The 27024-nt window shown below is 39.9% G+C and overlaps 1 protein-coding gene across 4 annotated transcripts in view; it reads right to left on the bottom strand.

Moving 5' to 3' along the window:
• Positions 1-23061, bottom strand: part of fbln2 (fibulin 2) — a 213336-nt gene extending 190275 nt beyond the window's left edge. For 2 of the 4 annotated variants that reach the window (XM_068051793.1, XM_068051790.1), the window contains exons 1-3: positions 21946-22105; positions 17714-19019; positions 15489-15605 (exon numbers count right to left, since the gene is read on the bottom strand). In XM_068051793.1, coding sequence (XP_067907894.1) covers positions 15489-15605; positions 17714-18863 — 1267 coding nt within the window. In that variant the 5' untranslated portion in view covers positions 18864-19019; positions 21946-22105. Of the gene's footprint in view, positions 1-15488; positions 15606-17713; positions 19020-21945; positions 22106-22872 lie in introns of those variants that run through there. The other 2 variants (XM_068051792.1, XM_068051791.1) reach the window with 2 other exon arrangements.
• Positions 23062-27024: the final 3963 nt, after the last annotated feature.

Here is a 27024-nt window from a genome sequence, read left to right on the forward strand (position 1 = left end):
TTTGTGCACTGACCTTTTATGTGGCATCTTATTGAAAGCTTTCTGAAAATCCAAACACATTACATCTACCGGTTCCCCTTTATCCACTCTGCTTGGTATAAGCTCAAAGAACTCTGACAAATTTGTCAAACATGATTTCCCTTTCATAAAAACCATGTTAACTCTCTCTGATTGCATTATGTTTTTCTAAATGTCCTGCTATTTCTTCCTTAATAATGGACTCTAGCATTTTTCCAATGGCAGATGTTAAGCTAACAGGTCTATAGTTTCCTGCTTTCTGTCTGCCTCCTTTCTTGAATAGAAGCCTCACATCAGCAGTTTTTCTACTCCACTGGTCCCCTACAAGAATCCAGTGAGTTTTGGTATATTACAACCAATGCCTCCACTATCTCTGTAGCCACTTCTTTTAAAACCCTTGGGTGCAGGCCATCAGGTCCTGGTGACTCGTCTGTTTTCAGTCCCATCAGTTTTTCAAGCACCTTTTCTCTCGTGATAGTGATTGTTACAAGTTCCTCCCTCCCGTTTACACTTTGCTCATCTATTATTGTTGGGAGGTTTATAGTGTCCTCCACCGGGAAGACCAATGCAAAATATTGGTTTAAGTTATCTGCCACTTCCCTGTTCCCTATTATTAATTCCCCAGTCTCATCCCCTAAGGATCCCATACTTATTTTAGCTACTCTCTTCCTTTTTATATATCCGTAGAAGCTCTTACTGTTTCTTTTTATATTTCTTGCCAATTTACTCTCAATCAATTTTCTCCCTCTTTATTAGCTTTTTAGTCATCCGTTGCTGGTTCCTAAAAAATTCCCAATCCTCTGGCCTACCACTAGCTTTCGCTGCTTTGTACGCCTTTGTTTTTGATTTGATACTCTCCTTACCTTCCTTTGTTATCCATGGGTGGTTCATCATTCTCATTGAGTCCTTCCTTCTGAATGGAATAAATGTTTGCTGAGTGTTATGAAATAACTTCTTAAAAGTCTGCCACTGCTCATCTACTGACTTTCCCTTTAGTCTATTTTCCCAGCTCGCTTTGGACAACTCTTTCTTCATACCTCTGTAATTGCCCTTGTTTAAGTTGAAGACATTGGTTTGAGACCCGAGTTGCTCTCTCTCAAACTGAATTTGAAATTCTACCATGTTATGATCACTTCCCCCTAGAGGATCCTTAACTATGAGATCTCTTAATAATCCTACCTCATTACACATTACCAAATCTAAAATAGCCTGTTAACCTGAGTTTTTTTGAATTGTACAGACAGTTTGAGAGAGAGACTGTTTGCTCCTGGACTAGGAAGACCTCTCCTGTCTACTCCCATCGCTTTCACACAAGTCTCTGGACCCACTGAGGACACGTGAACCTCAAGAGAGAAAAGTCTCCTACATCGAACAAAGTTTAAGCAGAATACTGGGCCCCAACAAAAAGCAAGATCTACCTACAATCAGGGACTCTACAGCAAGCTCAAAGAACAGTAACCAAAGCCATCTTCAGATAATGCCTCAAACTTTTCCACTTTATTTCTTCTGCTCTATCCTAATGTGTGTACCGCGTATGCATGCTAGCATGTGCGCGATGCATATCCGTAGGCTTTAACCGAATTAGAGTTTAAGTTTAATAAAGTTCAACCTTTTTTCTTTAAGCCTAAGAAAACCTGTTTGAGTGGTTTCTTTGCCCTACAATTGGAAAGCAGTGAAAAAGGATTCACTAAGGGGGAGCTAAAAAAGTGTTTAAAATTAAACCCTGTTATGGTAAGACCAGGTAAAGGCTGAGAGGGAAACCTAGACCCCTTTCTCACTGGGTTGTAACACAGGCAAAATCAAGAAAAACCCAAAGATGTTTAATCAATACATTAAGAGTAAGAGGATAATTAAGGAAAAGGTAGGGCCTATCAGAGATATACAAAGTAACTTGTGCATGGGCAGGGTTTTTAATGAGTACTTTGTCTCTGTCTTAACAAAGGAGAGGGTTGATGTAGACATTGTAGTTAAAGAGGAGGAGTGTGAAATATTAGAAAGGATAAGCATAATGAGAGAGGAAGTACTAGATGGTCTCACATTCTTCAAAGTGGATAAATCGCCAGAGCTGAATGGATTGTATCCCAGGCTGTTAAAGGAAGCCAGGGAGGAAATAGCAGGTGCTCGGAGGATCATTTTCAAATCCTCACTAGATACAGGTGAGGTACCAGAGGATTGGAGGCCTGCTAACATTGTACCATTGTTTAAAAAGGGTGCGAGGGACAGGCCAAATAATTATAGGCTGGTGACTTAGAAAGGCACAGATTAATCAGGGATAGTCAGCATGGATTTGTTAAGAGTAGGTCGTGTCTTACTAACTTAATTGAAATTTTTGAGGAAGTAACAAGGAGGATTCATGAAGGTAGTGCAGTGGATGTTGTCTACATGGATTTTAGGAAGGCATTTGACAAGGTTCCACATGGCATACTGGTCAGAAAGGTAAAAGCCCATGGGATTCGGAGGAATGTGGCAAGTTGGGTTTAAAATTGGTTCAGTGACAGGAAACAAAGAGTAATGCTCGACGGATGTTTTTGTGAATGGAAAGCGGTTTCCAGTGGCATTCCACAGGGTTCAGTTTTGTGGTATATATTAATGATTAAATGTGGGGGGCATGATTGGGAAATTTGCAGATGACACAAAAATTGGCTGTGTAGTTGATAGTGAAGAGGATAGCTGTAGATTCCAGAATGATATCAATGGTTTGGTTGAGTCGGCAGAAAAGTGGCAAATGGAATTCAATCCAGAGAAGTGTGGGGTAATGCATTTGGGGAGGGCAAACGAAGCAAGGGAATACACAATGAAGGGGAAGATATTGAGAGGGGTAGAGGAAGTGAAAGACCTTAGAGTGCATCTCCACAGGTCCCTGAAGTTGGCAGGACAGGTAGATTAAGTGGTGAAGAAGGCATATGGAATACTTTCCTTTATTGGCTGGGGTATAGAACACAAAAGCTGGGATGTAATGCTGGAATTGTATAAAACACTGGTTAGGCCACAGCTGGAGTATTGTGTACAGTTCTGGTCACCACCATTACACGAAGGACATAATTGTTCTTGGAGAAAGTACAGAGGAGATTTACAAGAATGTTGCCAGGGCTTCAAAATTGCAACTAAACTTTGAGGAAAGATTGGATCATCTAGGGTTGTTTTCCATAGAACAGAGGAGGCTGAGGGGTGACTTAATTTAGGTGTACAAAACTATGAGGGGCCCAGATAGACAGGAAGGACCTGGTTCCGCTAGCGGAGAGGTCAATTACCAGGGGTCACAGATTTAAGGTTATTGGTAGAAGGATTAGAGGGGACATGAGGAAAAACTTTTTCACCCAAGGGGTGGCGGGTGTCTAGAATTCGCTGCCCGGATTGGTGATGGAGACAGAAACTGTCACCTCATTTAAAAGGAACCTACACCTGCACCTGAAATGCTGTAACCTGCAAAGCTACGGATCAGGTGCTGCAAGGTGGGATTAGAATGGGCAGTTAGTTTTTTCAGCCAACGCAGACACAATGGGCTGAATGGCCTCTTTCTGTGCTGTAACTTTTCTATGGTTCTAATAGCTAAGATGCATAAATCAAGATGTGAAATGAGGACAGGCAGTGGAATCATGGCTCCTTGCTTGCATTGTTGCTGAAGTACTGTTGGTAAAACAAGACAGCTTATCTGAAGGTACTGCATTTAAGCAGCATAACATTTTTTATCTGTACTGATTGTTTTCAATTCACTTCACGTGTGTGAGCCCACCTATACTTATACATTGTTTTCTTGAGAAAAGCATTTATTTATCCTCAAGCGTGCTGCAGAAATGTTTTCCAATGGTCCCCATAATTCTTTTGCTGTGAATTATATTGATTCATTGTTAACTAATCGGAGATAAATGCCAAGGGCTTACAAAGGCAGGTTTTACAAATTCCCCTCCCTCCCAGAACCGTGACAGGGTTCCCCTTGTCCTCACTTTTCATCCCACCAGCCTCCATATCCAAAGGATCATCCTCCGCCATTTTCGCCAACTCCAGCGTGATGCCACTACCAGTCGCATCTTCCCCTCCCTTCCCCTGTCAGCATTCCGAAGGGATCGTTCCCTCCGCGACACCCTGGTCCACTCCTCCATTACCCCCACCACCTCGTCCCCGTCCCAGGGTACCTTCCCTTGCAATCGCAGGAGGTGTAATACCTGCCCATTTACCTCCTCTCTCCTCACTATCCCAGGCCCCAAACACTCCTTTCAGGTGAAGCAGCGATTTACTTGTACTTCTTTCAATGTAGTATACTGTATTCGCTGCTCACAGTGTGGTCTCCTCTACATTGGGGAGACCAAGCGCAGACTGGGTGACCGCTTTGCGGAACATCTCCGCTCAGTCCGCAAGCAGGACCCTGAGCTTCCGGTTGCTTGCCATTTCAACACTACCCCCTGCTCTCATGCTCACATCTCTGTCCTGGGATTGCTGCAGTGTTCCAGTGAACATCAACGCAAGCTCGAGGAACAGCATCTCATCTACCGATTAGGCACACTACAGCCTGCCGGACTGAACATTGAGTTCAATAATTTCAGAGCATGACAGCCCCCCACTTTACTTTCATTTTTAGTCATTTTTTCTTCCTTTTTTTTTACATTCCTTTTTACATTTTTTACTATCTTTTTTTGCATTTATTTCATTTCATCTTAGTTTGTTCAGTTAAAAAATTTATTTGAGTTCCGAAGAAGGGTCACTGACCCGAAACGTTAACTCTGCTTCTCTTTCCACAGATGCTGCCAGACCTGCTGAGTGAATCCAGCATTTCTTGTTTTTGTTTTACAAATCCATGTCCAATGTCCCATCTAAATTTTTTCCATTGTGCATGGCCTGTACATTTGAATGTACAGTACCTTTAAAATTTTTAGCACATATACTTACGCACAGTATCTTAAAGGGGGCAACTTGTGAGCACACTGCGCGATACCTTCTGGGTTGCTGCAAAGGCATACGCATACACACAGCTTACACAGAGCATTGTCCTTTTTCAGATTGATCCTGACACAATTAGGTTAAACTGTGTTCTCTTTTACTGTATAGTTTCATTGCCCCACAGTTGGCTTGCACCCCACCCTATGCTTTATGCCCATAGTTAACAATCTATGCCTCATCTGATATTGCAAATTCATGCCCTTGCACATGACTTGCACTCTTTGACATGCCTCACTCATAATGACCAGGTTACACCCGATACACTGAGGTTTCTTTACAACACAGAGCTTCAGTGTCTGTGTATAAGCACATTCAAGCTACGAGCAAATAATACATCACCCATTTCAAAGGAAATCAGAAACATCCCCTGTGTGCAGGCAAATAATCCAGCCACACACATGGTGTTCCAACATACTGCTCCACAGATACCATTTACTAAATAGCATGCTTGAGTTAGATTTCATCGTACAGAATGACCGATCATGATAACATTTTATGCAGTGAAAAGAAATGCTTTTCTACATATGAAATGTTTGATTAGAACCAGGCTTTGAGCTTTTGGGAGTGGTATTGATGTGGGATTGTGTTGTATTACAACCAATATCAAATATGACTTGGAAAAAACAGGCTCCTTCTGTGTTGAACAGCCTAATATGATTTCAGCTGTGCAATAGCATTTGTAATTATTTTGGTATTCCTTTGAGATTAGCAAAACCAGCTGCAAAGACTGGAAGTAATCTTCCAGCACTACTATTGCCAGAGTATTACTTAGAGCCTTGCAACTTACAATGGATTTACCTGATGAAAAACTGACTTGCTCTTTGGTTCAAGATCGAGATGGGGCCTCACAAACTGGCCTTACTTAACCTTGAACACTAGTTAAGATTGTCCATCAACTGCATATCACGTTGGAACCTTGTCCACAGAAAAAAAAAAGTTTCTTATTTCCCTTAGTTTAATGAATCATTTGATTGTAAGGAACTATAGTCCACCTATAAAGCTTTCATCTTGCATCAGAGTGCCACAGAATCAATTCCATTAATCTAATTGACATTTTTTGTTGCTTATAGAAGCGAGAGAGGAAACACTGTACTAGTCATGCATGCAGTTGACCTAGGTAACACACGAAGGTTGCACAATAGCAGCCTCAGGTAAGACCTCAAGAGTCATTGGAAGTGGTTCTACTAACATTGTTAAACGTGGCAGAAAAATATCAGGTCCCCAGTTTTTTTTTTAAATGGTTAAAAACTACACAATACCCTTAGTATGAAACAATCATCATTTGATGAATTAGCACAAAACAGTAAATTCACATTTATTATGGTTTTCCATTGAAGTGAGAGCTCACCTTCAGCTGGCCTTCTGGATTTTGTGAAAAAAGGTCAACTTTTTTGTGGCTCATTTGTATTTGTTGGGTATAAAATGTTTAAGAGACGGTTGGTCCTCTCAGCCTTACATTAGCCAAATGGCATTTTCATTAACTCCTGAAGTGAAGGTTTTACGGTACCAAAAACATGCAACCCACAAAATGTAGCCTAACAAAGTTATTTCTGTAAACTAGGCTGTTAACAATAAATATGGACAAGGGGAAGCATAGCCTCAACCAATCTCCAATCCTGTACCTAACAAGAAAAACACTGGAACTGTCACTTTAGCTTCAGAATTTAGAAAAACTGAAATTAAGCAAATAATGATGTTATCTGATGGGGAAATAGCCTAAAAACCATCAATGCTTAATGAGTTTGTTATCTACATGTTTTTTTTCCTTTTATGCATCATGTATTCTTAATTGTGTTTTCTGCAACAAAAATATAAAATTGTTTTTGTCTCAACAGGAAAAGATATTAAACAACCCTAACAATTCTGGTACAATGGATTTTGGTGAAAGATGTGGTGCAGTTTTGTTCTGAGTGAAATTTATGCTTATCAACCACTTCCTAAACACAACAATCCACAGATTCAAAAACAAGCCCTCATTTAAAGGTTTCATATTTTATTCATTACTCTTTTCCTTGTTGGAAAAGTATATTTTAATTCCTTCAAAAGAAAACAGAAGCAATATGCAATGCCCAGAGAGGAAATCTGGTGATAAACAAAACTTGACATTATAATAACACAAAAGGCTGCAAACTGATCTGCATACAGCCCATAGTTTCAGTGCTACAGGCGCCATTTTGATACCAAAATGGTATCCGTACTGTATGCACACAATTCCGGTACAGCCTGTGGCGTATACTGTTTTGGTGAGGGCGTTAGCGCAGGCATTAGGAGCATGCACCAGAAGTATGCAGAGTAAGCAGATTGTGACATCAGTCAGCATGTTATGCTGATTTGATGCCAGCACTGCCATTTTCGACCTCACAACTCCAGCTAAGCACCCTCCCTTAAACACCTACAGTTCAGCAGCAAGAAGGAACCTCCATTCCCTTCACCAACCAGCACTATTTAGGGATCATTGACTACTTTCATGTTAGCTGCTGATAGAGCTAGTAGAAATCAGAATTTGTAGAAGTACTGTGAGTTTCCTATTACTATTCAAAGTTGGTAAAATTGACAGGGAGTGGTGTTGCATGTCGTGAGAAGGCCTTGTGTCTGACTGTAATGGTTCTGGTCAGACCACTTTGTCCCAGACAGATGCTGTAGTTATCATCCCCCTTAGCCTGCAGCATAACAGAGTTGGAGCAGAGGCAACACACAAAATGGCAAGCTTCTTGCAGACCGAGGAGGGAGAAGGGCTCGCAGCAAGAGGAGTTATGCACCCAGGATCTTCAAAGAGCACTTCTCTTACCGCAAACTAAGCCAGGAAAAGTATGCGTGTCATTTCTGTTTGACTAAGGAGGTGCTCAGGCAAATCAGTCAGCTTTTGCAGGTTACATCTATAGCCTCAAGAGCTGGGTGAGGACAGCGCTGCCAGTGACTGTGAAGGTGACCATGGCATTGGAATCCTTCCAAGCTGCAGCAGGTCGCATCTTTCACATCTCCCAGTTTGCCTCCCACTGCGGTATAAGGGACGTGACTGACACACTTTATGCCAGGAGAGGGAATATCTTGTGTCCTCGCTGCGTTATGACAGTGCTTTTATTATTTTTTGTTAATTTTTTTTTGAGAATTCATGTATTTTAGAATTATGGACATTGTTTTATTTGGGAAAACTGAAAAAGATTCCATGGATGCTTTTTTCACTGGGGTCAGTGAAAGAATACAGAGTGGACTTGGTTTGTAAACAACCCTTACTGGAAGTCACCTGTCGTAAGGTAAATACCCAGCAGAGGTATTTTGACTTGGAGAAGATGTTTACAAAGAAGTGATAGGTCAAGATTTATAGGGGTCAGGATGCTTGACTCTTGAAATAATGCTTTGGTTTCACTTTTGACAGTGCGTAGGAGTGTGAAGTGTTTTGAAGGCAGTTGAAAATAAAACAACCAAGAGAGCAGTCACCCCAGCTCAGCCTTTTCCATCTCTTGGAGAAGATCTTTGAAGCGAGTGTAAGAAAGAGACATTGATGCTGCATTCCTCCTGAAAGGCCTGCTAGAAATCCCTGATGCTGCATTTCACCTGGAAAACCTGCCAAACAGATCTTCAACAGCGCATGAAAAGAACTGTTCTAGAAAGATCCCAGTGATTGCCGTCTATGCGTATTTAGGACGCCAAACCAAAAAAGATACAACTGACATCTTTCAACGTATTTTTTTTCTTCAAGAATGAGCAAGTATTTGGCCAAAGTATTCTTTGTCTTTTTTTTGGTAACAGAGCTCTAAAGAAAAAAAATCACTTTGTCGGTTAGTGTGTGTGTGTGTGAGAGAGAGAAGGGCTAAGGTAAAAAGGGAACTTTCATATTTCAATCTGTGTTAATGTTTTGCTTCGTTACTGGCTAAGTCTTGTTTTATAATAAACTGATAATTTTGTTGTTTATTACAGATTCTTGATTGGTTATTTTATTCTGATATAGAGTCTATGATTGATTGTATCGGTAACTGGGTAAACATTTAAATATGTGTTGTGACCTGTGGAGAAGTGGAACTAGAGAAGACAGTGCACCTTTACCACTTCAGTCGTAACAGCAGGCAGAGCATGCATGTGGCTTTGCCAGGAGAACGGGCTTCCCCATATTGCAGAGTGCCACTGACTGCACATGCGTGGCTTTGCGTGTATCATATCTAAAAGCAGAGACATACTGCAACCACAAAGGGTTCCACTGTTTGAATGTGCTGTTAGTGTGTGACTATGCACAGCACATCATGCAGCTGAATTCCTGATATGTTGGCAGGAGTCATGATGCCTTTATTATTCTGCGCCAGTATGTTGTTCCATCAGTATTTGAGGCACCACATCCAACCAGAGGGTGGTTAGTAAGTGACAAGGGCAAACTGCTGGCTATCTAGCTCATGACTCCAGTGTGCAACCCATGCACACGTGGGCAGCATGCATATAAATGATGCCATGCGGTCACTCAAAACATCATCGAGCAGACCATTGGGATGTTCAAGCAACACGTCTGCTGCCTAGTCTGCTCTGGAAGTACTCTGTAGCACTCGCCAGAGCATGTGTCATGATTAATCATAGTCTGCTGTATTCTACACAACCTCTCCATCATGAGGGCACAACCCTTGCCACCAGGTTTGCAGCATATAGCTGAGGAACAGGAAAAAAGAAGAGGAAGAAAAGGAGCAAGGGGAAGGGAGAAGGCAACCAACACATCCCCTTTCCAGCCATGATTGGCTCATCCAACTGCAGTACCATTGAATACAACCCCAATTCTACAGTAGTCCCACACCCTTACCTTCTCTCTGATACTGACCAGTGTGTCCTTTTGGTCACAATGCTGAAATAATAGTCACCACAAAACAACCATTTCAAACCAGCTTTATTAAACAAACTAGCCAATATTCCACACAAAAATCAACCTTGTGTATTCCCTTTGTGCTTGTCTTTGCCTGGCCTAGTGCTCCTACACACAGTATGCATCTGTGGCTGCAGCATGGTAGGTGGAGGGCTGTTGACTTTCAGTGGGGGAGACTGCAGATGGCCTTGCAGAATGTCCTCAGGGATGAAACAGTGGGGTTGTCAATGGGTAGGGGGTTTAATCAGGAAAGGGAGTAGACAGAGGTTGGTGGTGGGGACTTCAGAGCCCAGGGTAGGGGTGTTTGGAAGCCTGGAATGGGGATTGGAGGCTGGGGGTGAATTGGACTTGGTGGAGGGAGGTTGGAGACCTCAGGGTGGGGGGCGGTAGGGCTTGGGGGTCGGAGCTCTCATGAGGAAGGCTGGGTGCTGAGGTGTGATCATGGGGATTGCCTAGGTGGGCAAGCTGGATCCAGCTGGTGGGTGTAAAGGCATTTACCTCCTGGATCTGGCAACCCTCACTTGAATGTAGCTGCCGGACTTCCCAAGGTCATCCATTGTTAAATTCAAAAAGCTGAATGACAATGAGGCTTGCAGCCTCATTATAGCATTTAAAATGCTAACCCACCTCCTTGGAGTGGATTAGTCACCCGACCACCTTTCCGCCTCCATTAAAGCCAGAAGTGGGAGTGTTGAAGGCGGAATTTGATCAGGATGATTTTTAAGACTTTAACTCACCCTCACCCCCGACTCAACTCAAACCCACTCATTTTTTATGGTTAAAATTCTCCCCAATGCCTCTTCTATACTTCCTCCATGGCGACTTTAAAACCAGTACCCAAGTCAATACTGACAAAGAGAGTAAGCATCTACCTACCACAAGAATGAAGCAGTCCCTGTTCTCTTGCGGCACATCTACAAATCCTGCACTGCAACAAAGCACCAAACTCCATTATACTACCAGTAGTTAACAATAAGACAATGAGATGCAGCAATTCCTCTGCCACCAAAGAATCTGTATTAATTGAGTTGAGACAGTGTCAGACATTTTCTTACTGAATTTGATTCTGCAGCACAAAAATGCACCATTAATGGAAACTGGATTGGCAGAGTTTCTTTCACAGAGGTCATAAGCAGGTCTATTTTGGGAAGTGGATGCAATAGGTGCAATAGTGGTGATCTTCTAAGTTTAGGATTAAGGCACATTGCAGAGTCACTTTTGCGGCACTGGATGAAACATTGACCCAAATGTTCTTTCTGTATTGGACACATTGGGATCCATTTGATGCTTGTAAAACAGGTGTGGCAACAACCAATTTCTAGGTCACGATACCAAATATGAGAAGAAAATCTAAATTTATTTTTATCAAAACAAATATTTTGAGCTAGGTTATTGGATATACGCAGCCACTTTAATACCTTGCATGCTTTGTCAAGTGCCCATCAGTTGCACTCCAGAGTATTTTGGCCACTATAAAAGGAAAATGGTTCTAGTAATGATTAAAGTTAGAAAATTGTGGCCAGAAATAGGACCAACAAACTTACTTGTTGTTAACTTTTCATGAGGCTAGTTAAAATTTCCAGTTCCACAACTCGGTGGTATTCTAAGAATACAAATAAAATACAGCACTGGCATGAGGACTAGGATTTTCCTCCAATAACTTGGAAACATGTCCCACCCCTCCACAGTTTCTTCCCGAGTTGATATATTTTTATTAACAGTATGCCATGGTATTGAAATTTATGTACCTCATGACAAAATTATTAAAAAGATTAATATACAGACTTTGCAGTATAGACTGATACAGTTTTTGTGACTGCAAGTACTTTAGAAAAAAATTTCAGCCCCAGGCCTGAATAAATTACTAAAGTTAAAGCCAGTGATTAACAAAGAGGTCTTCAGTGATCCTGTTCCCACATGAGTGGAATAGAAAGTTGACATGATGACTAGTTGAAGCAGGGAATGCAAATTCACAAAGAAGAACAACTTCCCCATGTAACGATGGGGTCAAAAGGGTGAATTTACTACTGCTAGAAGAGATTTCAAGAACTAAGGATTTTTGGCAAACAACTGTAGTTTTCTCTTGGATCTTTTATCAATGCCTTACAATTGGTATGAGAAACTAGATGGAAAAAGCATAGTTGGTGAAAAACTGTCTCATCCACAACGAATGACATATGTTCAACTGTGTTGGACTGAGATCATAAAACACACAGAGCCTCTTGAACTCACTCAAAAGGAATTGAAACATTCCCAGTGTCACGATTTCACTTTGCTTCCTTCATCAGCATTCCAATTAAGCAACTATAAAATGTTCCTGTTGTAGTCTTCTTTACCATCACAGATAAGAGAAAATGTTTTACTTGGACAAAGAAAGAAGAAAGTACTTGCTTTTATATAATGCCTCTGATGACTTCAGGGTATCCCAAAGCACTCCACAGCCAATGTGGAATCTTGCTGTGTGTAAATTGGCTGCTGCGCTTCCCTGCATTACAACAGTGACCACACTTCAAAAGTACTTCCTTGGCTGTAAAGCCTTTTGGAATGCCCCAAGGTTGTGAAAGGAACTATACAAATGCAAACCTTTTCCTTTCATATTACCACACTTTGTATTACCATGTGCCTGCTAGGAGCTTTCTCTGTATCTGAATCTTTGTAGAGCGGGAAAGAGGAAGGTAATGGTTTTGGGCACTCAAGGGGGCTCCCGCCGCAACTCAGTTTGTTCCTATTGCAAAGAACACGCAAGCAGACGACAAAAACACTTGCAGAAAGAGTCAAGGCAATATATACCAGCAGGTTTACGATTCGAGAAGTAATTTCTTGTACATCTATGAACATTTGAAGGGCTGAAACGCTTCTCTCATCTCGCCAACAAATAGTAAAAGATAAAATTTATTTTCTTAAAAAGATCTAAAATGGGGATTCTAGTCATATGCATGGAGAAAGATTGCTTTATGATTTCACTCTTCTTGGTAAACGTTATAAAAGAAATAAGTGGGTGTAAAGGATAATGAAGTCAATTTGGTTTGAAACAAGTGCCTGTGAAGTGTCTATAATAATGCATTATTTAGCAAGTTTTTAAAAAATTTATAGTATAATTTTTGACATTAACCATGATTAAGTTAGCACATAGAATAGCATACTGGTAGGGCATTCTCCAATGCTATAAGTACACGGCACCAGACATGGAGACCAACTTTCACTTTTGGTGAGGGTGGGAAACTGGTGGGAGTAAATCAGTGGCCCGTTATATACCCGTCTAACCTTCTTTCCCATTGAAGTCAATAGAAAGAGAACTTGAGTGGGGTGTACAATACACAGCTGATTCACTCCCACCAGTTTCCCAACTTCACCAAAAGTGAAAATGACTCCATTGTATCTTCGCACATCAAGATAACATCGCACATTAGCTACAATAGACTACAATGCAATATACATAGTGAGGCAAAACGTTACATTCATATCCTGCTATGCTTGAATTTGTACAGAAATATTGAATGCATTATTGTTCAATGAATAGGAAAACCAAGAAGTTTACTAAAGCCTACTGAAAATGATCTGGTAGGCTAAATATATTGCATGGCTTGGCACTCCTTGGGTTGTGTTCATCTGTGCCTGGGTGGCAGTGGAAGTGAGTCAACTAACTGGTGCATCTGGACTAGGGAAGGGGGGAGTCAGCAATGGTTCCTTTCTTTAATGTTATCCAACAACTGCTGCTGCAAAGTGCATAGGGACACACAACAGATACAGACATAGTCCTTTTTAACTGGATTGCCTGTGATGGTCAAACTACCTGCCAAAAATAAAGCCTAGATTTTCTGAAGTTGGCATATTCTCGGCTGAAACAATTATTGGTGTGTTTTAGACAAATTCAAATTAAAAGTGTGCTCTTTCCACCTAAATTTCCTAGGTTAGCTTATCTTAGCCTCAGGGGTAGATTTGGATCATTGCAGGGGACAGAAAATTGCAGGTACATGAAATTTAAAAAGAATGGGGGCAATTAAAGGGAATTGAAACCTTAAGTTCAAGCAGAAGTAAAAACAAATAAAAATAGTGAAAAGAAAACAAATGGTCAATATATGACTGAAGTATGAAAGATTCAAGTTATTTATTTGTTCCCTCTAAATCAGCTCCTCTACAGCTGATTCACTAGAAACATTGGTGGCCCATTTATAAATGAAACTGGGAAATAGAATGCATAATGAACACTCTCCAAATCTAAGTGAAAGTTTACTGCTCCTCAGTCACTGGGAACTATGTCATGGCACAAGGTGACTGGAGTTTCAGTTGTCCTGAACTCCCACCCACCTGTCTTATCAGTTGCAATGGGCAGTGGAAAATCTAGTTGTACTCACATATAAAGACTGGGCACATAGGTGTAGAACTGCTGACACTAATGGAAATAAATGCCTTTATATTGGTGGGGGGTGGGGTGGGGGTGCACATTAGTTTCATTCAAAATATGCCGGCTCCATCCAAATCAAATTCTGCTTTATTATGCCTAGGAGAAAATTTCCACTTGCATTCTCTAAACATCTAACTCTGCATAAAAAATGTGGGCACCTATATCAGTCAATAGTTATCTTTTGATTTGCTCCATACTCACAATGCCTATTATTCGTTGGCCAATCAATAAGCCTATCCTACATGCTCTTTGTTGTCACTCCAAAAACCCTTTAAACCCCATATAACTGATGCTACTTAGTGATAATATAGATTTTGAAATTAACCCAGAAAATCACATTAATTCTTCAGCACTGCTGGACAAGCAGAAATATCTATTTACATAAGCTGTTGAAATGTGGTTTCAATCCAAAGCAGATTTGATAATGATTGTTCCTGGTAAGCATTTGTTGATTTATAACAGAAGACATGTTAGTTTATAACCATCTTTATCAGGGAGAGCCTTGGATTTAATATGTATAATACATGCATTGGTATGTTTGATTCCGTTAAATTTTCTAAAATAGAGTTATCCGCGAATGAGTACAATGAGCTTTTTTCCATTTATATTTCTTCAAAGTACTTAAATGACTAGAAGCATTGAGTATAGAGTTAAAATAGTTAGCAATTATGCTGTGCAACCAGCAGACCCATGAGATGGAAGATTTCCATGATCAATCTATGCTATTACATAAATGCGCATTGTTTAAATAATAAATTTTTTTCAACTTCTGTCATTTCTTAGACAGTATATTGGGGCAATTTTGCACATTCTCACCGTGGCTGTGTTTAATAGAACTGGAGTCTTGGCAGGATTAAGTTACATAAATCTCAGGAAATGACTGAAAATAGCATGAAAAGTGAAGTACAATAAAAGCAGTACCTCCATAGGGTGCTTTGTTAGCTGGAATTGTACAAGTCTTTCAGTGTTTAGTTATCTAAATTCCAAACTGACCTTGGAGTATACTGCAATGTGGCATTTAAAATAATAAAAGGCTAAATATATATAAAAAAGCATTAACACTAGTCAAAGGTCAAATTTCATTTCTGATTTGAGCTTCCATCTAACTTTCTTTGTAAGTGAACAGCAATGACTGGGAGTACAAATACTTCTCTTTTCTCTCTCTAATCATCCTAACAATCTTTAACAGGCAGGCCGAACCACATGACTATAGTTTTATTTGGCAAATTTGGATTAATTGGATGGTATTTGCCACCTGCTAGTTGTCATACTTAAAGTCTGAATACTAACCTGTTGGAGGATTTACACCCTCACTTGCTCTGGGGAGAGGAGCCACACTGGTGAGCGAGGAATCACTAGGACGAATAGTCTGTACAAGCTGGTAACTGATAGTGTGTCCTACATTTCCTGTCAGAGGGAAACACTTTTGTTGGATTTTGAATTGAATATTACAGGTAGATGTGCAGTAATACATGAACTGAACTGTATGATACAAAGTATAAACATATATAGAATTAAATCCTCAAGTTCTAACAAGATAGCTACACATGCAAAAACTAGATAAAATAAACAATTTATGAATCTTTGCATTATAGCACCTTTTAATGGTTATTCACCAATGCAATGTAAACAAATGCAACGTGTTTTACCAAAATTGCTACTCTGAAATTAAAATCAAGCTCCATCAGATTCTGACTGGCCTTTTGGTTTTATTTCAGACTTGCATATTCATGTCTCTTTTAAAATCTCTTTTGCTCACTCTGACATTCTGGAGTGGGTTGGATATATTTACTCTGTCTGGGTACCTGGGGAATAATTTGTTCTTGATTGAGGAATGTGAATCAATGAGGGTGAATGGGTCATCACATTGTACACTGCTTGGATGAGGTGTACATGTATCTGACATTGACTGTACTATTGATGAGGAACAAACTCTTTAGTGTTTCAGGTTCAAAGGTACATTTAGGTAAGCAGCATGGGAGAAGACATCTCATACATCAGTTTTGCAATGACTGCAGTATAACAAAAGTTCAGAAGTAAAGTTGAAGAAATTCCAAGGCAGTTGATTTTTTCAAATTTTAGTAGTGGGCTCACTGTTGACATTAAATTTAAATAGCCATTGAGTGCAACTCTGCATATGTGGGCTTGCAGTGTTCTATTTCCCTCAAACAAGTAGTAATGCAGAGCCAGCACTGTAACTCAGTTCTGCTGACTCTCCTTCATTCTGAACAGGTACCAGTCCCAAATGAATACCTATAACAGTCATAATTTCACATAATGATGAAACCCAATTTTAAATGTTGCATGACTGCATAACTGCTATTCATTGGCATTGACTGACAACATCGCTTTACAAGACTATTTTATTCACACTGTGCAATTATAGTCTCAGAGCAACACTGCTTGGAATGTTTAAAGTATTTCAGAAGATAGGAATAGGAGGAAGCCATTTAGCCACTTGAGCCTGTTCCGCCATTCATTGAGATCATGGTTGATCTTTGACCTAACTCGATATGCCTGCCAATGCCCCATATCCCTCAATACCTCTGAATTCAAATGGCATAATTGACTAGGCAAAATAAATAACAGGAAATACGTTTAATCCTTACAATGGTAAATATTACACTTCCAAATGAACACCAAAAATGTGAAAACAAGTCATTATAGTCTACTTTTCACAGTGCATAAACCATCAGTGTATTTAATATATTTGTTATCTATCACCTGTTACTTATGTTGAGGTCATGCATTCATCTGCCATCAACAGGATTACATTTAATGGATGTTTTTATCAGTTAACATTTTAGGAAACCCAATTTCTTGTCCTTGTGCTTCTATTAAAAATAAACCTGAGAAATAAAATTCTATGGGTTCCCAGATTTTTAGGAAAGGGTGAGGCTGCTGCTCTAGGATACAAAGTGAATACATTGAGTTTACCCTGGATTGGAGCCATGCTGCATATTTCAACGAGTGCCAGTTTTCAGGCCTGCTATAATGATCATTAAATGATGGCAAACTAAATGAAGAATGTTGTTTTCTGCATTGTTACCTGCAACAATTTCGCAACAAAGCACAAGGAAGCATAAGGAAAAGTATTTGTATTTTATTGTCACCATGCCTTTGCCTAGGAACATGGTTTTTTTTTTTTTTTAAACTTATTTTTATTGCTTTGTTTCTATTTTTTCCCATTTTAGTTAGCTCTCTTTAAATATCTTAGTCTGGGCAGTGAAGACTTGCCTTGTCTGTGTAGCTCTCCCTAGATGCCATCAGTATTATTAAGAAGGCAATAGCCTTGAAGAATTTGAGAATATGAGTCTCTTCCTCCCCTCCTTAGCAGTCAGTTCTATCACTTGCCAATGAGAATAGTGAAACTCAAAAGAAAGAGTGCTAATCTCAGTCAAAGCTGGAATCCCAATTTAGATGTACTCATTGGGAGCTAATGCATCAACTCTGAAGTTATCTGAAGGTTTCTAATAGATTGTCACTATGAAATAAGACTTGTTCTGTAATCTTACCTTCCTCCAAATCTGGGCTTAGTTTAATGTTATTACTGTCCTCCTCTTCAACAAAGGGATAATAGAACAATGTTTGAGGTTGTTTGTTTGGTACTGCATTATCATCTTCCTTAACAGCAATAGGCGGTTGCTTTGTAAGACTAAACTTAACTTTAGGAAACATATGGTCTGTTTGTTCGTCTTTATTTTCCCTGCCTTCTAACTGCTCTTCTAACATTTTCATCTTTGTGATCTGTTCCCTTTGTAGTTCTTCTTCTCCCCATGTATTTTTCATTTCCTTTCCAAATGTAACAGATTGGACAGTTCTATCAATTGGGGTTACACTGATGATATCTGGTATCTTTGTAGTATAAAATGGACCACGGGGACTATTAGGAACAATGTGGTTTTCTTTGTAATCATAGTCTTCATCATCATCAATATTCAAGTTCCTACTGGCAGACTTTTGTTGCCTGCTAACAAATGGTGCATTTTCTTTGAATTGTTCAGAAGACTCCTTAACAAAGCGCTCATTATCCAGAGGATCTTGGTCATAGCTATATTGGTCATCATAATGCCGCACTGACTCTTCATTATCATTGATTACTCGATAGACAGTCTTCATCTCTTGAGTGACATCACAGTCGGGAAGAGCATAACACATTAAATCACCACCGGAATTTGGACAATGGCAAACTTTACATGGTGGCATGTGAAATGTGTGCCCTGCTGTGTATTTCTGACTGTCATGAAGACACCCCACCTTGGCACATTGTCGGCAGCCTTCAACTGGTTCCAAAACTTCAATGCAGTTCTGCGGAAGCTCAGGACAAGGAATGAAATAACAACTTATCTTGCCTCCTCCACTGGGACATGCACATTCTGTACTTCCAAAATCAACAAAATATGAAGATCCTTCAGGTACTTTCCCATCCCTGAAGCCACCATTAACACAGTCATAATACTGGTAACCCTCACATTCACAACCATATTGCACGCAAGAAGCACAACAAGCCTCAGGCTCCAGCACCTCTTCAATGCAGTTTTCTAGCAAAGGGCATTTCACACCAGTACAGTCCTTTTGGGCTAGACAGCTGCTGCAGCATATCAGCATGCAGAACCAAATCCTGAGATCCAACAATTCAAAGATTACCAGTCTCTGTGTAGCCATAGTCTTGAAGGGACCTCACAGGCAATAGATATTCACAGAAGCAGCTTTGGTTTAAACTTTCAGGAAAAGATTTAAATCCTCTTGACTTTTGTTTTTACAGAAACTCCAGGCCCAGTTCCAAACTGTAGATTAATTCTTTGTCTTCTCTTCTTAAACCTTGGATTTATGAAAGAAAAGTCTGTTAAAGATTTTGCAGACTGAAATTTCCAATGTAAAATAGAGAAAGCCTTAAAACTTAGTGTAAGAGCTAACTAACCATTGCTTAGTGTAATTAAAACTGATGGAGCCCATTAAACAGAACCTAAGTATGTTTTTTTTAGCATCTCACTACTGCACATAAACCAACATTTCATCATATGCTATAACATTGCATCTACCTGACGCAAGACTTCAGATTTGCTATTATTAGCAGTTTCTTCTTTATGGTATGGTGTTTCTATACTCTATGGTGGTAATTAAAAAGTTATTTCATATTTTTCCTTGTTTTACAGGCTTGAGTGAACAATTCCATGAATTTAGACAATATCCAAAGGAAACATTGATATTTTTCTAACATGCAATTTCAGATACAAAAAAAAATGTAATTCCAGGTTTTATTAGAGAATGTAATGTTATTTAAAATAATATAATATTGTTTACCAGCTACAGACCAAAGATATTTTGTTGAATTGTTCAATTAGGGGCAGCACAGTGGTGCAGTGGTTAGCACCGCAGCCACACAGCTCCAGCGACCCGGGTTCGATTCTGGGTACTGCCTGTGCAGAGTTTGCAAGTTCTCCCTGTGACCGCGTGGGTTTTCGCCAGGTGCTCCGGTTTCCTCCCACAGCCAAAAACTTGCAGGTTAATAGGTAAATTGGCCATTGTAAATTGCCCCTAGTGTAGATAGATCATAGGAGAATGGTGGGGATGTGGTAGGGAATATGGGATTAATGTAGGATTAGCATAAATGGGTGGCTGTTGGTCGGCACAGACTCGGTGGGCCGAAGAGCCTGTTTCAGTGCTGTATCTCTAAATAAATAAATAAACTTAAATGTCATTTCTTTCCACACAGTGCATGTACATGATGGGGAACATTTCTTTTGACAGAACTGATTCAATGACTTGGGAGACATTTTTTACTAAAATTATTCCAGCAGCATTCTTTGAACATTTTTAATACATGAAACATAATACCCTAATGTGCAGAAATCCACTGAGTATGGATCATTCCCTAAGGATTTTATTGTGATGGGAGTGAGGGTGGCAGGTGGGTTTGGAGGATAAATAAATTTAAACCTTAAAAGTGTCATGAAGATAGTTATATAATGAAGTGAATGCTGGCAATCTGAAATAAAAACAGAAAAGTGCTGGAAATACTCAGCAGGTCTAGCAGCATCTGTGGACAGAGTTCTGATGAAAGGTCACAGACCTGAAACGTTAATTCTGCTTCTCTTTTCACAGATGCTGCCAGACCTGCTGAGTATTTCCAGCACATTCTGTATACATAATGAAGCAGTTCTACTCAGTTGTATTGGGTTAAATTAAACTTACAATCAAAGAAAAATGCTGAAAATACACTGTAGGTTGTGACAAAATCTCTGTGCCAAAGAATTTAGGATAAAAATACACCCGCAATCACATATAGCCTTGAATATTTGGTTATCAAGAGCTAAAGAAAAATTTGAATGTAAATTTTAAAATACATTTAACAGTGTCATCAAAATAGTTCAGGAATGTTTTTGGTAAAACACATCTTAACCGCAAACTGTGATCACAGTATACAGTTATTTCCAAATTTGCAAACAATAAATCCTGAGCCTTAGTTTTCTGATTATCTGAATCCCTTGTGGTTGTGTATTTTTGTTAGATTTTGAAAACAAAAATCACAAACAGAATTATTATTCCTGTGGATTCATGCCTTTAGCAATGATTTGGTTCATTAATGCCTCATGCACAGACAGTTGACTTCAGACCTTTATTTCACAAAGGATTATGTGTATGCTTTCAAAAAAGATATTGCTCAGCATTCTGTAAGATTGATTGCTTCCAGTATTGAAAACATTTATGAAATCCTCAGTGAGATACACTGGAAATTTTGAAACAGCAATCTCAACCATTGGAGTTTATTAAGTTTTCAGGTTCAAAATGGTGAGACACCATCCTTAAGAAATTGTAACAACATCTGCTTTGTGAAATGAATCAACATTTCATTGAAACAGTACAACCTTTGGTGCTGCCACATTTTTAAAGGCATTTCTTAGCTTGGGTTATAGGCATCTGCTGTGCTGCTGAAAATGAAGATTATTCCCTGACCTCAGCAATAGGATTTTTTCCTTCACCAGCTGCTTTCTGCAAGTGCCATAACAGCTCTGAAATGCATGTGATCCATAAAGTCACACAGTCAGTAAGTTGTGAAAGAGGGGAAACATGCTGTAGCTCTCAGTGAACAGGGAGAACTTGTCCATGCTGACCATTTCTGTCGAGGGCAGCAGTCAAAGCTTTTATAAAAACTGCTTTCAAGTAACTTAATTACTCATACTTTAAAAGTCAATACAATTATTTATCCAATTTAAAACTTAAAATCCAATAAATCCAAGTTTATACGTTCTTTCCTTTTAATAACAAAGTGTGCCTGCTGCATTTTTTCCAAATACGCATTTCTGGTTAAGTTTATTGCTCTCTATAGACTAACAATATCTCTGATTCAATAGCACTAAATGACTCAATATTGAGAAAATCTATTACTTATTTAGATAGTTTCCTGGCAGCAGTCTACATAAAACTAATTTACTGCACTCCAGCAGTTAATATCTCTTAAAATGTTATTAACATTGAATTTGCCTTTAAAACAGAAGGAAAAATTATTTTAAAGACAATAGAAAGTTGGAAAAACAAATGTATGTTATAATTCCACAGAGACTGGTAGAAATCCATATCCAGGATAAACTGAAGAAAATCTGAGAGCAAGCCAGGCACATGGCTACAATGATGACTAACACTTGTTAAAAAGGAACAAACTGGATTTTCTCTTCATTCATTTACATCTTAACTGTGTAATTCAACTCAGCTCACATCATATAATTCAGAAGCCATTTCATACAACCTGTCCTTTGCTGTGCCCAATTGATTCCCAGTTGCTTTGTTATTCCATGAGCCAGCTATTTCTTTTTGGCCAATACAATGTAAGGATGTGTGATTTCGGAGTCCAGCCTTGGAAGTCCTAAACTCTGTGCACTAAATAGAGTGTAACCTGAGCAGTTAAAAGTTCCATGACTGTATTGGAGTTTTACCTCCTGTGATGTGTGAGGAAACAGCTTAGAATTTCAAAGCAGCATAGTTGTTATCAGTCCAATGGGATTCAGGTTTAATCGGAAGCAGTGTTTCTGCTTGGTCACTCTGTCTGCACATTGTAGATTGAAAGCAGATACTGCCCTTACGACTGCAGTGACTTTCTCATTAACACACAACTGGGTGCTAGTTCTCCCAGAGGTGATGTTTGAACACAACACGACATATGAGGCAGACAAAAACACAGCTCTAAACTGGTGAAGTGGTAATGTTAGCTTCAAGAAGTTTATTACTTAGAAGTCTAATTCTTTGGTAATTTAGAAAGCTACCTCCGTGTGTTAAGTTAGTACAACTGTGCAGCTAAAGCTGCAACAGATTATTTTTTTCAGATAGGATTGTTTAGAAATCGCATGTCTTCCTCTTGCACAATTAACATAAGACACAATGCTTTTTTTTTTACAAACAAAAGATCTTTACAGAAAACAAATGGTATTAAATCTCTTCTAACGTGATTAACTCCCTGCCCTTTTAAAAAAAAGTTAATGAGCAGATCAACAACACAGGATCTGTAAATTAAACTGTAGTTTTAAATAATTTGGCAGTTTAAAGCTGTCACTGGTCGATGCTACTCCTTAAACGTAATGGCATTCATTTCAATGTATTGCTTTTCATTCCTTAAGATTTGTTTGGCCAGTTCATAAAACTCTCTCAAAAGAAACGTCAGCATAAAAGCAACACTTACCCGTTCCAGCAGTGAGTGCTGTGCACAGTATGAAAACCTTGACGTGTTTTAACAGGGTGGGACCAAATCTTCAATCTCAACTGACCAACAGCAAGGGCTATTTGTTCAACCTGAAACCGAAGAAGTTTCTCATCAATCACAGCTGCTTACCTAATGTGCTGGCCTGCTGTCAGACCCTTTTAATCTCAGTCACCCCAACTCATTGTCTGCTATTAGACTTCTCTTTGAGCTGCATCCCATAGTAAACTGCTTTCTCCCAAATTAAAATATTTCTGTAGCCAAGTACTACACAGAGGATTACATGACGTAATGGGTGTTCCTGTATTTTTTTTGATATTCCAATCCAGTAATATTTGCCATGATCTTTGTTCTGGAAACAGAAAGTTAAGGAAACTTCTTAAAAATAAGATTCTGCTACAGAGTGTGCATGTTGAATTCTAAAAACATAAAACCAATAGGTATATACAAGAAATAATTGCAATCCACAGGTGAAAATTGTCATGAAAGAAAATTGTTAATGCTTATATATTTGGGTTCATTTAACTGACGAAGAAAGGTTACAATGGTCAAAGGAAAATTAGCTATAATTCCATAAAACTTCAATATTTAAACTAACAACTTTTTTTCTTACCACTTTGAAGGGATCAGAGTGATCTCAAAGCTTGTGCACTTCAATCCATCTGTTGGTTCAAATAAAATATTTCAAAATGTTATTCCATCCTGATTCTAGGGGACCAATTATGTGCTGAGAGTCTTTTGGTATGTGGGGTCCCTACAGAATAGTCAGCAATAATATAGCAGATGGTCGGCAAGCAACCACTACTCAGAGTGCTGAAGTGTCTTTCAAAAAGACTGGAAAGAAACTCCTAAATTAGTCTCAGATGCCCTTCAACTGGAGGTTGGCATTTCTGATAGAAATGTTCTCAGCATCACCATATTTTATGAAATCTGTAACAAGAACTTTCAAACTCTTTTTATAAAAATCCACTGGGGCTATAATGTTAAATGATACAAGGACATAGATCTCTGTTAACTATGTCACTATATATGTGAAAATAAACAATGAAAAGCACAGACTGAGACAAACTTTACATTCAAACTGACTGCCAAATTTACATGCTATCATACAAGTGAGATATGTTGAGTACAACTGTGATCTCCAGTAAATATATATATATAATAGTCCTTTTTATATTCTGCTACTAACACATTTCAAGCATTTCAGTTGAAAACTATATGATGTTTCACTGGGTCACTATGTTTGGTCAACTGCATGTTTTTTCATTCTGCTGTTCTGCTGTATGGAGATCTATAAAAGCAATATCTGATCTTATCACGCATTTTAAAAGATTCTTTGGACGAAATTTAACCCCAAAAACTGGGTGAGTTTGGGTCAGGTAGGGGTTTAAGTGTTAGAAGGCTAAATCCTGACCCTAACCCACCTCCTACCCACCCGTGTCTGGTTGTAACATGGGTGGGTTGGAGGAAGGGGTTGGTGCAGCCAGTCAATCTGCTCCAAGAAGGTGAGTTGGTGCTTTAAATATTATAATGCATCTGCATCCCTCATTTGTTATTTACTGTCTGAAATTTAACTCTGGACGGTCATCTGGGTTTTCCTGGGACGCACACCGAGACAAACATCAACTGCTGCTGGAGGACTATCAATTCGGTGAAAGACGCCCTTTGGTCTGCCCGAAACTTGCTGGTCTTCCAGCGCAAAGAGTTGTCCACCACCGAATGTTGCAGACTGGCACATTCCAAGGTCCAGGACTACGTGCTGAGGGACGCACTAAAGCTTGGGGCAGCCGCAGCAAAGGCTCAATGGGGAAAGACCACAGTGTAAGGTTCCCCCACCAAGCTGGACTGAGGGGCTGGAACCATGGGAAGCCCCTCGAACTGTATCGTTAATATTCTCAATTGCTGTAAATGTAAAACTGTAATTGACATGACAATTGTGAAACGGAAGGGTTGGGAAGAAACTCATGACATTATTGAAAGAAACTGATCTCTTTTGCAATGTTTGTATTTTTTCGTGCTGTTTGGAAACTGTTTGGCAATGTAATTTTTACAGAGTTTTATGAATAAAGTATATTTTGGAGAAAAAAAAAAAAAATCTGGGTTTTCCTGGGTCTTGGGAAACTGGTCAGCCAAACCGAGGCGAGAGACTGCTGGATCAGGAGGTAAGTCCCTTTCCACTTATCTGCTGGATCCAGCATGCAGTCTGGTAACCCATGCAATCGGACACCGTCCACCCCCTGATCCTACCAATCTCCCCCCATTCTACCCAGCTCAGATCAGGACGCAGACTTACCTACTCCAGTGGCCTCCTCCAGACTGTTCCTTGCCACTAGTCAATCAACTAAAATTCCATAGTGCACAGGAGAACCCTGATTTCCGGATTTTCTGCTTTCTACCACGCCCACCCCCACCCCTGCTCCCAGCGGGTCAAGAAAACTCCCCGCTTTGTGACAAAATTCTGGTTCAAGTTACAAAATATTGCTTCATTATATCTTTTTAATGGATTGGTAGCTAGGCCTAGGTATTGGGATGTTTAAAATGGAAGGCATGACAATTCTTCTGATAAGAATTCATCTCTCTTTCAAGGGCCTGGGGATCAATGAATGCACATATGAGGCCTGAGTCAACATTCAAGTGTCAAAAGAGTCAACCCGCATTTAGTTTAGTTTTTTAGTTTAGAGATACAGCACTGAAACAGGCCCTTCAGCCCACCGAGTCTGTGCCGATCATCAACCACCCATTTATACTAATCCTACACTAATCCCATATTCCTACCACATCCCCACCTGTCCCTATATTTTCCTACCACCTACCTATACTAGTGGCAATTTATAATGGCCAATTTACCTACCAACCTGCAAGTCTTTTGGCTTGTGGGAGGAAACCGGAGCACCCGGAGAAAACCCACGCAGACACAGGGAGAACTTGCAAACTCCACATAGGCAGTACCCAGAATTGAACCCGGGTCGCTGTGAGGCTGCAGTGCTAACCACTGCGCCGCCCAAATTATTTATGTCTTTCCCTGTAAAAGTTTTTTTTAATCCTTTCCTGGGATGTGAGCGTTACTGGCAAGGCCAGCATTTTTTGCCCACCTTCTTGAAACACTACAATCCTTGGGGTGTAGGTACACCCTCTGCTGTTAGGAAGGGAGTCCAGGTTTTTGACCCAGTGACAATGAAGGAATGGCGATTTAGTTCCAAGTCAGGTTGGTGTGTGGCTTGGAGGGGAACTTAAGGTGCTATCAAAGGAGGCTTGACAAGTTGCTGCAGTGCATCTTATAGATGGTAGACACTGCTGCCACTATGCACTGGTGGTAGAGGGAGTGAATGTTTAAGGTATTGGGTGGATGGGGTGCCAGTCAAGCGGGTTATTTTGTCCTGAATGGAGTCGTGCTTCTTGAGTGTTGCCCCATCCAGGCAAGTGGAGAGTATTCCATCACACTCATGACTTGTGCCTTGTAGATGGTGGACAAGCTTTGGGGAGTCATGAGGGGTGTTACTTGCTGCAGAATTCCCAGCCACTGATCTGCTCTTGTAGCCACAGCATTTATATGGCTGGTCCAGTTCAGTTTCTAGTCAATGGTGACCCCCAGGATGTTGATAGTGGGGGATTCAGTGATGGTAATGCCATTGAACATCAAGGGGATTAGATTCTCTCTTGTTGGAGACAATCATTGCCTGCCACGTGTGTGCCGCGAATGTTGCTTGCCATTTATCAGCTTAAGCTTGAGTGTTGTCCAGGTCTGGCTGCATGTAGGAATCATCAGCAAATATCCCCACTTCTGACCTTATGATGGGGGGAAGGTCATAGATGAAGCAGTTGAAGATGGTTGGGCCTAGTTCCTCGTAAAGTTTAGAATATTACACCTCCCACTCCACCATGCTAGCTGACATCGTAAATGGTCCCCTCAGCTCAAATACTGCTCCCCTTCCTTCCAAAACAGCTGTCAACACCCTCTCTTCAAAAAATCCATCCTTGACCCCTCTGTCCTTTCAAGATACTGCCGCATCTCCAACATCCTTTTCCTTTCCAAAGTCCTTGAACATGTTGTTATCTCTCAAAATTCATGTCCATCTTGCTCGCAACCCCACGGGGGCAAAATTGAACTCTTTCATGCTTTTTTCTCTGTTCCAC

The sequence above is a fragment of the Heterodontus francisci genome, chromosome 19 (assembly GCF_036365525.1).
Source record: "Heterodontus francisci isolate sHetFra1 chromosome 19, sHetFra1.hap1, whole genome shotgun sequence".
NCBI lineage: Eukaryota > Metazoa > Chordata > Chondrichthyes > Heterodontiformes > Heterodontidae > Heterodontus > Heterodontus francisci.